This window comes from Nicotiana sylvestris, chromosome 6 (genome assembly GCF_000393655.2).
Source record: "Nicotiana sylvestris chromosome 6, ASM39365v2, whole genome shotgun sequence".
NCBI classification, from domain to species: Eukaryota; Viridiplantae; Streptophyta; class Magnoliopsida; order Solanales; family Solanaceae; genus Nicotiana; species Nicotiana sylvestris.
Window position 1 is genome coordinate 84,638,578 of NC_091062.1, and position 14,724 is coordinate 84,653,301.

General features: G+C 40.3%; 1 protein-coding gene across 1 annotated transcript; it reads left to right on the forward strand.

Annotated features, from left to right (window-relative positions):
- The first annotated feature begins 5,911 nt into the window (after positions 1-5,911).
- Positions 5,912-9,456, forward strand: LOC138870874 (uncharacterized). The gene is made up of 4 exons (XM_070148714.1): positions 5,912-6,199; positions 6,259-6,423; positions 6,667-6,860; positions 8,925-9,456. Exons 1-4 carry the CDS (start codon positions 5,912-5,914, stop codon positions 9,454-9,456), a joined length of 1,179 nt encoding a protein of 392 aa, XP_070004815.1.
- Positions 9,457-14,724: the final 5,268 nt, after the last annotated feature.

Here is a 14,724-nt window from a genome sequence, read left to right on the forward strand (position 1 = left end):
TTCTACCATCGCAACTCAAAGGATTAATATAATTGAATCCCACAGATATTGGCCTGAGTGTTTACCTGGCCCAATATATACATTACATGAAATGCAAAGCACTTAACAGACCCCTTTTTTACAAATGAAATCTCCATTCAATTCGATATTACAAAAAACCAGGCCTTAATACATTTAATAGGAGGAAACGGATGCTTTAAAAAACTCAAACGGGTCTATTACATAAAGAACTTTATAAGCATTAAAATAACTTTACAACTCTGGCTAAAAATTTAAAGAGAAAACATATACATTTGTTATACTGCCTTCTTGCAATACAGCTTCAAAATCAACATGAACCAGCTTCATTGATTTAGTCTGCTCGTTGGATGGATTTGAACAACTTGTTATCAAACCAACCAAGTTAGCCTTTTGGACCTTATTAAATCAGTAAGCACACACTACTTACTGCACTTAAAACTGATTTTTTGCATTCATTCACATAAGAACTAGGCTAAGTGAAAATGTTCAAGCATTCTATTAAAGAAAACATCAACACATCTAAAGGAATCATAGACATTAAAAACAAAAAAACGAACTGAAAATAGGATAAGGCATTTAAAACACCAAATTTACATTTAGCTATTCCAAATAGGTGGTTACAGAATGTAAAAAAACATACCTAAGTGCAGAAAACTAGCTGATAAAAGACCAAATAAAGGTCAAATAACCAAGGTAGGAAAGCCAGAGCTAGCAAAGCAAATAGCAGCTAGAAGAACAGCATAAACAGTGCAGGAAACCAATGGAACCAGCAACAACAAACAACAGTATAACAACATTCAAACTCAAACCATCTTGCAACTCAAGAACCCAGAAATTTCAAAAGAAAAATTTATACTAAGTTAGGTCAAAAATCAGAAAAGAAATTGATCAGCTATCAATCGAACAGTAGCTGATTTGAGTGCCCTTTTTTAGGTTTTTGAAAATCTGATCTGTGTCTGTCTATGAGTGAGTGTTTTTCTTTTTATAGAGTGCACAAAAAGGCATCAAAAATGGAATATTCTGATCGAAATTCTTAAATTTCAGAATAGTACAACATCTTTTTACAGCTGTCTGTCCTTTTTTCCACCCAATTTCAGCATATTTTGCTAAAAATGGGGCAGCTGTCCAAAGACCTAGAACCTTCTGATATTTAACCTATGTAAAAACCCAATTTTAACCCTTCAATTACTGACTATTTCAACTCTGACCTATATTCTGACTTCAATTCAATTCCAACCATTTTTAGGATCTTCTAGAAATAGCCAAGTGATTAGGTTGCCTTAATTTGCAAACCTAAGGTATTGTATTTTATTTTTCTGAAATTAATCTAAAGTTTAGGTTTCAATTCAGACGTTTAAACCTAAGAAAATTTAGCCAACTAATCATAAACAACTAATAAAAATGCAGAATGCTCGATGCAAAGAAAACTTAGAAATTATCCTAATAATCTTCAATTAAACAGATTAAGGTTAAGGTTTTCTAGAGTTAATCAAGAACAAGTCAGACAAATAGTCGACTAACCTTTGGGAATTTAGTAAACTATTCTAATTGACTTACAACAAATAACTGAGTGTAAACACATAATCACAAACCAGAAATATGGAGAAGAAAAGAACAGTCATGCAACTTTCTAAATTTAAATCCTAATTAATCTAAGTCTGATGCAATCAAAAGATTTAGCATGCTTCAATTAACACCAAAACGAAACGAACAGACAAAACTAAAAAAAAGGTACACTGTCATCATGCACTAGAAGGAATAGAAGAAATGAACATGGAGGGCAAGAAAAAATAGCATGAAAAATAAAAGAAAATATGAAGAGAAAAGAATCACCTAAAGCTTGCTTTGGACTGGACTGGCTAAACGTCTTGACCAAATTTAACATGCCCAGAAACTGACCGAAAGTCGACAAAGAAAAAGTTAGGGTTTAGTTCTCAGATCCAAAATTGAAGTAGTTTGAGAAAGATTCGAAGGAATTGGCTTGGGGATTTGGAAAGGGGAGAGGACTGGTTGATTTAGAGTTTTGGGTGTAAATTTCGGATTTGGATTTAAAGGCTTTGGGTAGTGATTTTGGGAAAATTAACAATGGATCAATACTAAGGAGATGATGGGGAGTATATAGGATGAATTTGGGGTGTTTTTGTAAAGCTCCGCCGCCGTAGGTGATAACTAGGGATTATAGCTCATTTTACACTCCTTCTTACTTGAGTTTTGATTAAAAATGTATACAAAATAGTCCCAAAGGCTTACGTGTTGTACTTGTTTGCAGGGTTTGATCAAAAAGGTGACAATTAGTCAAAACTAGCTCAAAAAGGAGTGAAACATGCACAAGTACCAAGCACAAGTCCAAGCACAGTGCAACAGATCCACTGCGGGCGCATTCCATTTAGTGTGGTCTGCAGTGAGGAGATTCAGAGAGGTGCAAATTTTGGGAACTCAAGAACTGCGGCCGTAAAGAATTTTTTGCAGACCACAGTTTAATCACCGCGGCCACACTCGAGTTTGTGCGGTCCGTAAAGATAGGGGTTTAGAGAGTTGGGAGTTTGGAGGATTATGCCAATGCGGTTCACGGTCCTTTTTGTGTGAACCACAGTTGAAGCCACCGAGGCCGCGGTGAATTTTATAAGGCCCGCGGTGCCCAAGTTCAGAGAGCAGAGACTTGAAGCCAAAACGCCTCACCGCGGCCGCACTCCATTTCTTGCGGTCCGTTGTACCCCCGTAGGGGTATTTTTGTCCAGAAAATTTGGCCTAGTATAAATACTTTCTTTTCCCATTTTTAGGTCATCTTTTGTAATCTAACTTTCAGCTGAGCACGTAAACGGTGGTTTTTGACTAGTTTGAGTAATTTTATAGTGGGTTTATCATTTAATCTTCAGTTATTAGCTTGTAATTAAATCTTATGGGTTATTCTTCATCTATTTCTTTGTTTTCTTCCATTATTATGAGTAGCTAGACCCATTAGCTAGGGTTGTGGCTCAACCCAAGTGTGGGTATTTGATGGATCTTTTGATTTAAGGCTTAGATGTTTATGGGTAGTTGGTATTTGGACTGATTTGTGTTTTCCATGTTGAATTAGTGGTTGCAAACACTAATTTGTGCCTATTTGACTTGGGTTCTTCTTGATAAAGAGAACTTGAGTCTAGGAAAATTAGTTCAACAAGGAATTGGGGTGTAATCAAGAGATTGATAGCTCCAATTAAAGGGTTAAACCTAGAGATAGTAATACCCGACTTGAGCCTATATTGCTTGCACAATTTGGATACCCAATTGGTCTTGAGAAAGTCAATTAGGGCAAAGTCACTCAAGCTACCGAGAGGTATAAAGTGAGTAATTCCGTGCATTGGCTATAGCACAATCCCCAACATAACTTCTTTGCCTTAAGCTTTAGAGCCCGTTAAGTATTCACCTAGGAGAAAGGCACTTCCCTAGTGCCTCTTTAACTAATTAGAAAACTCTACAAGCAATCATTCATAGTTTAATTTAGCTTATCATTAGCTTAAATATTAGAAGTAATATCCAACCAAAAGATGATTGGAAGAGTAATTAAGAACACTGCGCATCTCTAGTTTAGATAGGAATCCAATTCCCACTTCTAGCTCCCTATGGATTCGATCCCGACCATCTCGAGTAAAAACTGCTTCGACCGCTCTCGCTACTCTGTAGTGGTGTAGGGTTGGCTCCGATCACTTTTTGGCACCGTTGTCGGAGAGCTAACGGTTTTGGCAATCTATCTAAATAGTTTTGTGTATTGTTCTTCTTTCCTTCTACGTTACTAATTTGTGTGTGTCGCAACTTCAGGTACAAAATGGCAGCAAACAACGCACCTCTTGGAGATCTTCCACCAGGGGAGAAGGTAGATGACAATATTGATGATGAGGTTGCTATTGTGCCTCAAGGACAAAGGAGAGGCCACCAAGCTAATGATAATATTCCAGACCCTCCCCCGCCACCTCCAAGAGTGGCTCCTTGAGCGCTTCCCAACCAAGGATATGCTAGTGGAATTGTCCCACCCCAGATCCAGGCGGGCAATTTTCAAATTACAAATGTGATGCTGACGTTGCTGGAGCAGTGAGGTTATTTCACGTGCTCTGCCAATCAGAATGCTTACAAACATCTCAAGGGTTTTGTGGATACCTGTTGGGTGAGCAAGCAAACTAATATGTTAGAGGATGCACTTCGGTTGAGACTATTCCCTTTCTCACTTAGAGGGAAGGCATCGGATTGGCTTGAACGACTTCCCAACCATTCCATCACTACTTGGGATGAGTTGGCAGATAAATTCATTGCAAAGTTTTTCTCGTCGGGGCACATGGCAGCATTGAGAGATGAGATCTTAGCTTTCAAGCAGGAACCCAACGAACCATTAAATGAGATATGGGAGCGATATAGACCCATGGTAAAGGAATGTCCCAACAATGATATGACTGAGGCAATGATACAACAAACATTTTACCGGGGCATTAACACAACAAATCAGTGCATAGTGAACCAAATTGCTGGGGGTAATTTCATAAAGCTATCTTATGATAAGGCTTGTGACATTCTTGACGAGATGGCTGACACGTCCTTTGCTTGGCAAAGTAGAGACAATGTGACATAGGGTGACCCCACGGTCACTCACTTGCATAAAGAGCTACATGATAATAGGCAGGCTATAGCAGAGTTGACAACAACAATGAACAAGCTAGCAAAGGCACAGTTATAGCAGGTTCAAAATCCACGCCAAGTAAATACTATGGAGGGTGTCAACATGCTAGTGAACAAAAGAAGACAAAGAGGTCAACAGAACCAAGGGAATTTGGATCAATATGACAATGATTGTGGTAGATTCGAAGATGATGGTTATGATGGGTAGAATGAAGAAGTGCAATATGTGAACAATTATTAGGACCAAAGGGGCAATTATTCCAACCAACAACAATGAAAACTCCAAGGCAATTGGGGCAATCAACAACAACAAGGGAATAGTTATTGGGGCAACAACAACCAAAATTCCAATTGGGGCAATTAGAATAATAATCAGAACAATCAGGGTAATTGAAATGGCAACAACAACAACTGGGGTGGTAACAATAATCAAGGTGGTTGGAACAATGGCAATCAAGGAAATCGGGGGCAAGGCTTTCAAAGGCCCCCAATGTATCAACAACCGAACAATCCACCCCCATTTTCATCCCAATGTCCTAGTTCTTCCAACAATGAAATGGGGAGAATTGAAATGATGTTTGAATAGATGATGAAAAAGAATGCGAACTCTGATGCTCAGTTGGCTTCCCACAACACTTCAATCAGAAACTTGGAGGTTCAATTAGGCCAAATCTCACAATCCTTGAATACTCGCCCTAAGGGGGCTCTACCAAGTGATATGGTAGTTAACCCGAAGGGTGGGAACAATCATGTGATGGCAGTAACTACAAGAAGCGGACGAGGCGGTGATGTGCATGCCTCCAAGCAAAATGAAATTTTGAGTGATGAAGTTGAGTTGCAAAAAGATGAGATTCCTTTGGTTGTTGAAAATTTGATTGATGAGAACGTGAATGAGGAAGTGCGGATTGATATCCAAGATACCGAGGTGGAAACTCAGAATGACGTGAACCCGTCTAGGGAACACGTAATAGACATGCTGGAAATGATTGTGCCTAAAGCCAAGGCTCCTTTGCCAAGGCCACCTCCACCTTATCCTCAAAGGCTCGCGAAGTAGAAAAATGAGAATCAGTTTAAGAAGTTTATTGACATGATGAAGAGCTTATCCATTAATATGCCTTTGGTGAAGGCTCTAGAGAAAATGCCAGGTTATGCTAAATTCATGAAGGACTTGGTGACAAAGAAAATATCCATGGATTGTGAAACTATCAAGATAACCCACCAAGTTAGTGCAATAGTGCAGTCAATGGCCCCGAAGCTAGAAGATCTCGGTGCTTTCACCATTCCTTGCACCATTGGGAGTGTGGACTTTGCAAAAGATCTAAGTGATTTGGGGACAAGTATCAACTTGATACCCTACTCAATTTTCAAGACTTTGGGTATTGGGCAATCGAGGCCGACTTCCATGAGATTGCAAATGGTGGATAGAACTATGAAGAGACCATTGGGTATCATTGATAATGTTCTTGTCCGGGTGGACAAGTTTATCTTGCCAGCTGATTTTGTGATCTTGGATTGTGATGTAGATTATGAGGTTCCAATCATATTGGGAAGACCTTGGTTGATGTGGAAGCAGGGGAACTCACATTCCAGGTGGGTGATGAGAAAGTGGTCTTTCATGTGTGCAAGTCAATGAAGCAACCCAACAGTTCTCAGGTGTGCTCCTTTGTGGACCTTGTCACGGTAGTGATAGTGGATGATACTAGTGCAATGATCAATGTGGAGGACCCTCTAGAGGCAGTATTGTTGAATCTTGATGTAAATGAGGATGAAGGGCAAGTGGAGTGCGTGAATGCTTTACATGGAATAGGCACTTACTCTTATGAGCCTAGGAAACTCTCTTTGGATCTTGAGAATAGGAAGACTCCACCAACAAAACCTTCAATTGAGGAACCTCTGGTGTTGGAGTTGAAGTCGTTGCCTCCACACCTCAGTTATGAATTCTTAGGCCCTAGTTCAAATTTGCCAGTTATTCTTTCCTCTTGTCTTACTAACATGCAGGTTGATGCCATATTGGCGGTACTTCAAAAGTGGAAGAAGGCAATTGGATGGACCTTAGCTGGTATTCGAGGGATAAGCCCTACATTCTATATGCACAGGATTATTCTGGAAGATGATGCAAAGCCCTCCTTGGAACATCAAAGGAGGTTGAACAAGGCAATACAAGAAGTTGTGAAAAAGAAGGTGATCAAGTGGTTGGATATCGGGGTTTTGTACCTTATCTCTGATAGCTCTTGGACTTCGCTGGTGCAATGTGTGCCAAAGAAGGGTGGTATGACCGTGGTTAGAAATTAGCAGAAAGAGTTTATTTCAACAAGATTTGTCACCGGGTGGAGGGTATGCATGGACTACCGCAAGTTGAATAAAGTGACCCGCAAGGATCACTTTCCATTGCCTTTTCTTAATCAGATGTTAGATCGACTTGTTGGGCGTGCCTTCTACTATTTCTTGGATGGGTATTCTGGGTACAACCAAATCTTGATTGCTCTGGAAGATCAGGAGAAGACCACCTTCACTTGTCTATATGGCACCTTTGCCTTTTCTAGGATGCCTTTTGGGTTGTGTAATGCAACGGCTATATTTCAGCGGTGTATGATGGCCATTTTCACCAATATAGTGGAAGATATTTTGGAGGTGTTCATGGATGACTTTAGTATTGTGGGTGACTCGTTTGATGAATATTTGAAAATTTTTAAAAGAGTGTTGGCCCGTTGTGAAGAAACCAATCTTGTTCTTAATTTGGAGAAATGCCACTTCATGGTTGAGGAGGGCATAGTTCAGGGGCATAAAATTTCAAAGCATGGTATAGAGGTGGACAAAGCAAAAATTGATGTGATTTCAAGCCCCCCCTACTTCTGTCAAGGGAGTTAGAAGTTTTCTTGGGAATACAGGGTTTTACTGGAGATTTATCAAAGACTTTTCGAAGGTAGTGAATCCCTTATGCAAGTTATTGGAAAAAGATGCCAAGTTCATGTTCGATGAGAGATGTATGCAAGTCTTTGAACTTCTCAAGCACAAGTTGACTACCACTCCTATTATTACCGCACCCAATTGGAGCTTGCCTTTCGAGCTTATGTGTGACGCGAGTGATGTTGTAGTTGGGGCGGTCTTGGGTAAAAGAGTGAACAAAATGTTTCATCTGGTGTAATATGCGAGCAAGACAATGAATGACGCTCAAGTGAACTACGCTGTGACTGAGAAAGAGCTTTTGGCTATTGTGTTCGCAATGGAGAAATTGCGGCCATATCTTATGGGTGCCAAGGTCATAGTTCATACCGATCATGACGCACTCCGGTACTTGATGACAAAGAAGGATTCCAAAGCTAGACTGATGCGATGAATCTTGTTACTTCAAGAGTTTGATTTGAAGATTATGGACCGGAAGGATAGTGAAAACCAAGTGGCGGACCACTTGTCATGCTTTGTAGAGGAGGGGAGGCCTCATGATGGCCTAGAGATCAATGATTTATTTCCCGATGAGCAACTCCTTTCTGTATCGGTGAATGGTATGCCATGGTTTGTGGACATTGCTAATTTCCTTGTGACTGGTATAATCCCGTGTGAACTCTCTTCTAACCAAAGGAAGAAGCTCAAACGGGATAGTTTGTACTTCTATTGGGATGAGCCGTACTTGTTCAAGATCTGCACGGATGGTGTAATCTGAAGGTGTGTCCCAGAGGAGGAGCAATTGAGTATCTTAGAAGATTGTCACTCCTCTCCCTATGGTGGCCATCAAAGTGGGGCGAGGACGGCTTCAAAAGTTCTTAGTTGCAGATTTTATTGGCCAACTTTGTACAAAGATACAAGTGAACTTTTGAAGAGATGTGACGAATGTCAAAGAGAGGGTGGAATTTTGAAGAAAGATGAGATGCCTCTCAATACCATTCTTGAAGTTGATATTTTTGATGTATGGGGCATTGATTTTATGGGCCCGTTTGTTAGCTCGTGTGGAAACACATACATTTTTGTGGCGGTTGACTATGTTTCAAAGTGGGTTGAAGTTGTGGCTTTACACAACAATGAGGCCTGGAGTGTTGTTGCGTTTCTCAAGAAAAGCATTTTTACTAGGTTTGGCACTCCTCGTGAAATCATAAGTGATGGGGGTCTCATTTTTGTAATAGAGCTTTTGACACTTTGCTTGCAAAGTATGGTGTCAATCACAAAGTTTCTACTCCTTATCATCCTCAAGCGAGTGGCCAAGTTGAAGTCTCAAATAGGGAAATCAAGAGTATATTATGAAAGACGGTCAATGCAAATAGGATCGATTGGTCAAAGAAGTTGGACGATGCTCTACAGGCTTATAGGACTGCTTACAAGACTCCGATTGGTATGTCTATGTATTGGTTGGTGTTTGTTAAAGCTTGCCATCTACCGGTTAAGTTAGAGCACAAGGCCATATGGGCTTTGAGGAAGCTGAATCTTAAATGGGATGTGACAGCAAATCTTCGTGTGGAGCAGCTTAATGAACTTGATGAATTCCGATTCCATGCCTACTCCAGTTCGTCCTTGTACAAGGACAAAATGAAGTACTTTCATAATAAATATGCTCGTTACAAGGAGTTCAAAGTGGGTGATTTGGTTCTCTTGTTCAATTCTTGGTTATGTCTGTTTCCGGAAAAACTTAAGTCGAAATGGAGTGGACCTTTTGAAGTGGTGTTTGTGACTCCATTTGGTGCACTTGACTTGAAGAACAAAAATGGGGAGGTTTTCAGAGTTAATGGGTACAGGGTCAAGCACTACTTGGGCAAAATTGATGACAGCCACTTGGTGGCACTGCTCCATATAAAGTGATTTGATGGTAACCTGTGTCGTGCCACGACGTTAAATCAGGCGCTTCTTGAGAGGCAACCCATGTGTCTTTCTTTTTGTTTTTCTTTGATTTTCTTTGTAGTGTCGGATTTGGTTTTAGACTAACTGGTCGTGAGATGTGTGTAGGATTGTTTTGATGCAGTGCAGGACCAAGTTGGAAAGAAAATGTACACTCTCTAACGTTTGCTATGCGGCCGCATTACATTTCTTGCGTCTGCAAAGGCCTTAGGGCTGGGGCAACATTTCAATGCGGTCCGCAGAGTGGATTGGTCAAAAAGGAGGAGTCTCTGAAGTTTGTCACCACGGCCGCAATGCATTTTGTGAGGTCCGCGGTGGACCACTGCGGCCGCAAAGCATTTCTTGCGGTTCGTAGTGGACATCTCCCCAAAGCTTCTGATTTGTTAGCACCGCGGACCGCGGTGCGATTTTGTGCGGTCCGCGGTGGGTAGGTGAAGTGGGCCCTAGGTCCTTTTTTCTATAAATAGGGCCTGAGGCCTTCATTTCAAACTTTTCGCTCTTTTGCGCATTTAATACAAAAAAATCATTGTTCATCACTCCTACCTGCTCGAATTCAACTACTGAGTCTCATTAATCTACATTGCATCTCATTTCTGGTACTTTTAATCTTTACTTAGCTTTTAAATGTGTTTTATTTTCTTTTAAATTGTTAGTTCTACATTCTTCTCCCCTTTTTCTTTAATTATTTTTAGCTTAGGGTTTCATAAGTTGTTTAAATTAGGACTAATTAGTTAAAACACTGATTGAACACCTAGGGGATCAATAATAGGTAAAGATTAGACTAAAAATATGAAAAAAATTGAAACCCTAGGTTGGTATTGCTATTGGGAGTTTACCGCGGTCCACGGTGGATTTATTGCGGTCTGTGGTGCTTCTCCGTGGTCCGCAATGCCATTTTGTGCGGACCACGGTGGTGAAACTTCAGAAAGTGGAGAATTGAGGACCGCGGCAGATTTTATACAGTCTGCGGTGCCTTAATGCAGACCACGATACGATTTTGTTTGGTCCGCGATGGCCTTTATCAGAGAGTGGGTAATCTGACCCCCACCTCAGTGAGCACCGCAGTGCGATTTTATGCGGTATGCGGTGGTCCCTTTGCTGCCGCACTACATTTTGTGTGGTCTGTGGTCTGCAACTATTTTCTTTTGTGTCTGCATTTATTTCTTTTTTGATTCGTCTGATACTATGATTCTAACAAGCGTCAACTGAATTTCACTTGCAGACAATGGTTCAATCACGAGGCGGTGGTAGAAAACAACTAGGAAAAGGAGAATCCTCCCGGGGTAGAGGAAAAGGTGTGATCAAATTGACTCCCCAAGTCCGGCAAGCTATTAAAGATACCAGGAAAACGATAAAAGCTATTGATAGAGCTGCTTCCCATTCGGGAAGTGAGTATGTGCCCTCCCGGGAAGCATCTGACTCAGACTCCATGCCAGAATATGTTCCAGACTGGCCGAAGAGGAACAGATTGAGAGATACACCTCCAGGCACCCCTACTGCCCAAGCATCAGTGCAAATTTCTTCTGAGTTGTCTGAGGGCTCAGCTGCGGGCAGTGACAGTGCCTATTCTACCTCACCTACAGCTTCAATATCCGGTGAGGACCCCGTAGAAAAAGAAGGAGGGGGTGAGCCCCAAGTAGGAGGAGTACAGAGAACCAGGAAATCGGAAGCATGGCAAGATAGATTCGTGAGTGAAGTGGCCTACCACAAGTTCAGAGAATGGTGGCCCGAGAGGAAGTTGATACCTGAGCGGAAATTCATTACAAAGGACCTTTTGCCTCACAACCCCAATGAGTTGAGGCAGTTCAGAGAGAGAGCAAGCTGGGACTATTTCATAGGCCACATAGAGGACGCTAATGAGCACTTAGTCAAGGAGTTCTACACCAATGTCGCCCACACAAAAAGGGCACTACAATGACTAAGGTGCGGAATTTGAAAATAAAGTTTGATGGAAAAATGATCAATGACTACCTGGGCTTCTTGGAGGAGGATGAGACATTGTATTTAGAGAAGGTAGACTTGGGGGAGGATGTCCGTCCGTGGTTAGCAGAGTACTTGGCAATCCCAGGTACCACCCCAGCATGATTGACGGCGGGAATAAAAATTTTGAGGAGAAACCTGAACTTCGAAGCAAAAGGGTGGGAGACATTTGTATGCAGCAGGCTAGACCCCACCACTCACGAAAACTCTCTTCCTATCTCCCGGGCTGTTACACCCCATATTTTCGCACATGAAAGTACGCCATAAATAAATTAATGAGAGCCTGGAAGTGAGGTGTCACGTCCCGCAGTATTATATTACCACAATGTTATGCTCTGCAGTAATATGTTACGATGATGTCACCCTGTAGTATTACATTACGGTGATGTTATGTTTCACAGTAATAAGTTACAACAATGTTGCACCATGCAGTATTGTACATTGTATTTGTCATAAGGTAATTGACATCAGTCCAAGGAAAAGATTATTTGGAGATTATAAGGATTGTAAGTGATGACTAAATTCGTGAAGGTGAGAAGGGAAGCAACTCGAAGAAAATGAATTTTCGTCCAAGTTTGGCATTTTGGGATAAAATACGGCCCGAGCTAAAATACGCAGTATTTTTGGACTAGTACCATGTAAGGTACCATATGACCACAGTAGTATAACATATAAAATATATATGAAGTATTTTAGTAATAAATAGAATTTTAAGTAATTTGGGGTAATTTTTTAATTATGCGGGTAATAGATTAATTACCGGGTAATGAAACATTACCCGATTAACTAATAAGTGGATTAAAATTTATAATTATTTCCAAGTCCATAACGTGACAGCCAATACAAAAACAACAAAATGACACATGACTCAAATTGAAAGGTGGCAACAAATCTGTACAAATGATTCCATGCACCAAAGATTATAATTCCTAAATTCTTTGATGGCCACTAATTTTATTAGTGACTTTGTGATAGGTAAAGTAGGAATCAATTTTAATAATTTGGAAATTCTATTATAGTACTTCTGAAACAGATAATCTCCAATAAAGGATTGTTGCTAAAGCACTGCTGTAAATATAGGGATCCATCTTCTCCAAAAATCAATAATTTTTGTCTATGGCTTAATGATATCTCACTTTCACGTATTGGGTCTATAGAGAAACTTTTGTGGGTTCAAGTCTTAGATCTCAGCAACAACCAACTTCAGTCACTTGAAGATGCAACTAGCTCTTTAATATGATAATACAAGAACGTAAAAATGGTTAGAACGATTAGATATCTCTTTCATGGATTAAAATAACACACGATGGAGCATTTAATTTCCTAGCATATTAAGTTAACGTGTGATTTTGCGATACTAAGGGAATAAGGTGCAATTTTCCCAAGAATATCATATGGATATTCCACACTCCAGGTATGTTAAGGCTAAGCTCTTCTTTAATTTGGCATGATCTCGTCATTACATTCATATCCCGGAATTTACGTATATTTTGCTAGTTTCGCAAATTGCGTATATTTTCCTAGTATTGTAAGTTATAATATTCTCCTTATCGGGACTTCATATTTAGTTGAGTATTTTCTTCTTCCAGTCAAGAGAGCAGAGAATTTATATATATACGGTATTAAAAGTATTTTCATTACCATCGAACTATAATCGATGGGCAGGCCCCTATTGGGCAACCTCTGATCAGATGGTAAGTTATATGACGATCCTACTGTGGTCGAGCGCTTATGAGCGAGCCCAGTTGGTCGAGATACAAAGCCTAGTATGGCCGAGCGCTTATGAGCGAGCCTACTACGGCAGAGCAAATATATATGTATACCGAGCCTTATAGGGTCGGACAACTATTTTACTTACTATATTGAGAGAATTGAGTCAGTATCATCAGGTAAGCATATCTTAAGATTATCTTTGACTTCCAGCTACTTGCAGTTATTATATTATCAGTTCAGTTTCAGCTTTCAGTATATTGCCTTACATACTTAGTACATTATTTCTTACTAATGTCCTTTTTCTGGGGGCGTTGCATTTCATGTGTGCAGGTCAGACAGACAGACGAGTAGGCCTCTTCAATAAGTGTTGCCTGAGCTCAGCTTGATCGGTAAGCTCCATGACTTTCGGAGTTTTCGAGTCTAGAGCCTTATGTATATCTTGTATATATACGTATATATGTCATGAGTAGGTCGGATAGCCGTTTCGATCACAGTATATCCATTAGTAGAGGCTTGTAGACATATCTTGTCAGTTAGTGCAGTATGTTGGGCTTTTAGGCCTTGTATGTATATTTGGTTGGTTTGTCAGTTGTAATAAATATGACGGCCTTGTTGGCCAAGCTTTATATTCATATTTAGTCAGCATTCGTTGTTGTCTTGCAATGTGGCCCATGGCCAAAAGTATGACATCATATGTTCAGAGTCACTTAGTTGCAAGTTGGTACGCAAGGATAGGTAAGGCACCGGATGCCGGTCTCGCTCCCCCAAGTTTGGGGCGTGACAAAAGTGGTATCAGAGCAGTTCTGTCCTAGGGAGTCTACAAGCCATGTCTAGTATAGTCTTGTTTATGGGTGTGTCATGCACCACACTTATAAGTAGGAGGCTACAGGGCATTTAGGATTGTCACTTTTACTTCTTACTCTAGATCTTGTGGTAGAGCTCACTTATAAGAATCCAAATTTCGAAATTCTATTTTATTTGTAACAAGACGATGCCTACATTCAGAAAGACGATCGATAAGGGATATAGTTGTGGAAGTGTTGAGTTAGAGGAACTCGATTTTGCATATTGCTTATGATGAGTAAATGTGAGATCTTTGGCAGATCATGCGTGTACTAAGGAGCTTTAAGGAAAGAATACCTATCCACTCTTACGGTAAAAAAAGAATAACAGAATCGGAAGTTAGACACAAGTTTCAACAAGTAAAAGAAGCAAGATGAAGAAGGGTACGAGGTGCCCAGTTAATGGAGATTAACAACGTATATAATGAGGCAGAGGAACATAAGATTTTCGAGTTATATTCAACAGTAACAGAGGTATATACAATTGGTCGCACCCATTCCAGATATGCCCTATGGGGATTAATAGAAGTAGTATAAGAAGATATGATAGATGAATCGTTTGTGTCAGTTGACCTTTCCGAAGGATATTGCAAGTGTTCTAAGAGATCTCCTTGTGAGACACCCAGATGGTACACTTTAAAATAGTGCAGCCAGATATGAGTACTACAAAGACATACACTCTAAGCCTTGAAGGGAT

Bases quoted from the DNA above. Each gene is read 5' to 3' on its own strand.
- LOC138870874 (XM_070148714.1), top strand. From the start codon at position 5,912: ATGGCCCCGAAGCTAGAAGATCTCGGTGCTTTCACCATTCCTTGCACC. The intron at 6,200-6,258 runs GTTCCAATCATA...CTCACATTCCAG, and splicing joins ATTGTGATGTAGATTATGAG to GTGGGTGATGAGAAAGTGGT. The intron at 6,861-8,924 runs GTTGGATATCGG...CAATGCAAATAG, and splicing joins AAAAAGAAGGTGATCAAGTG to GATCGATTGGTCAAAGAAGT.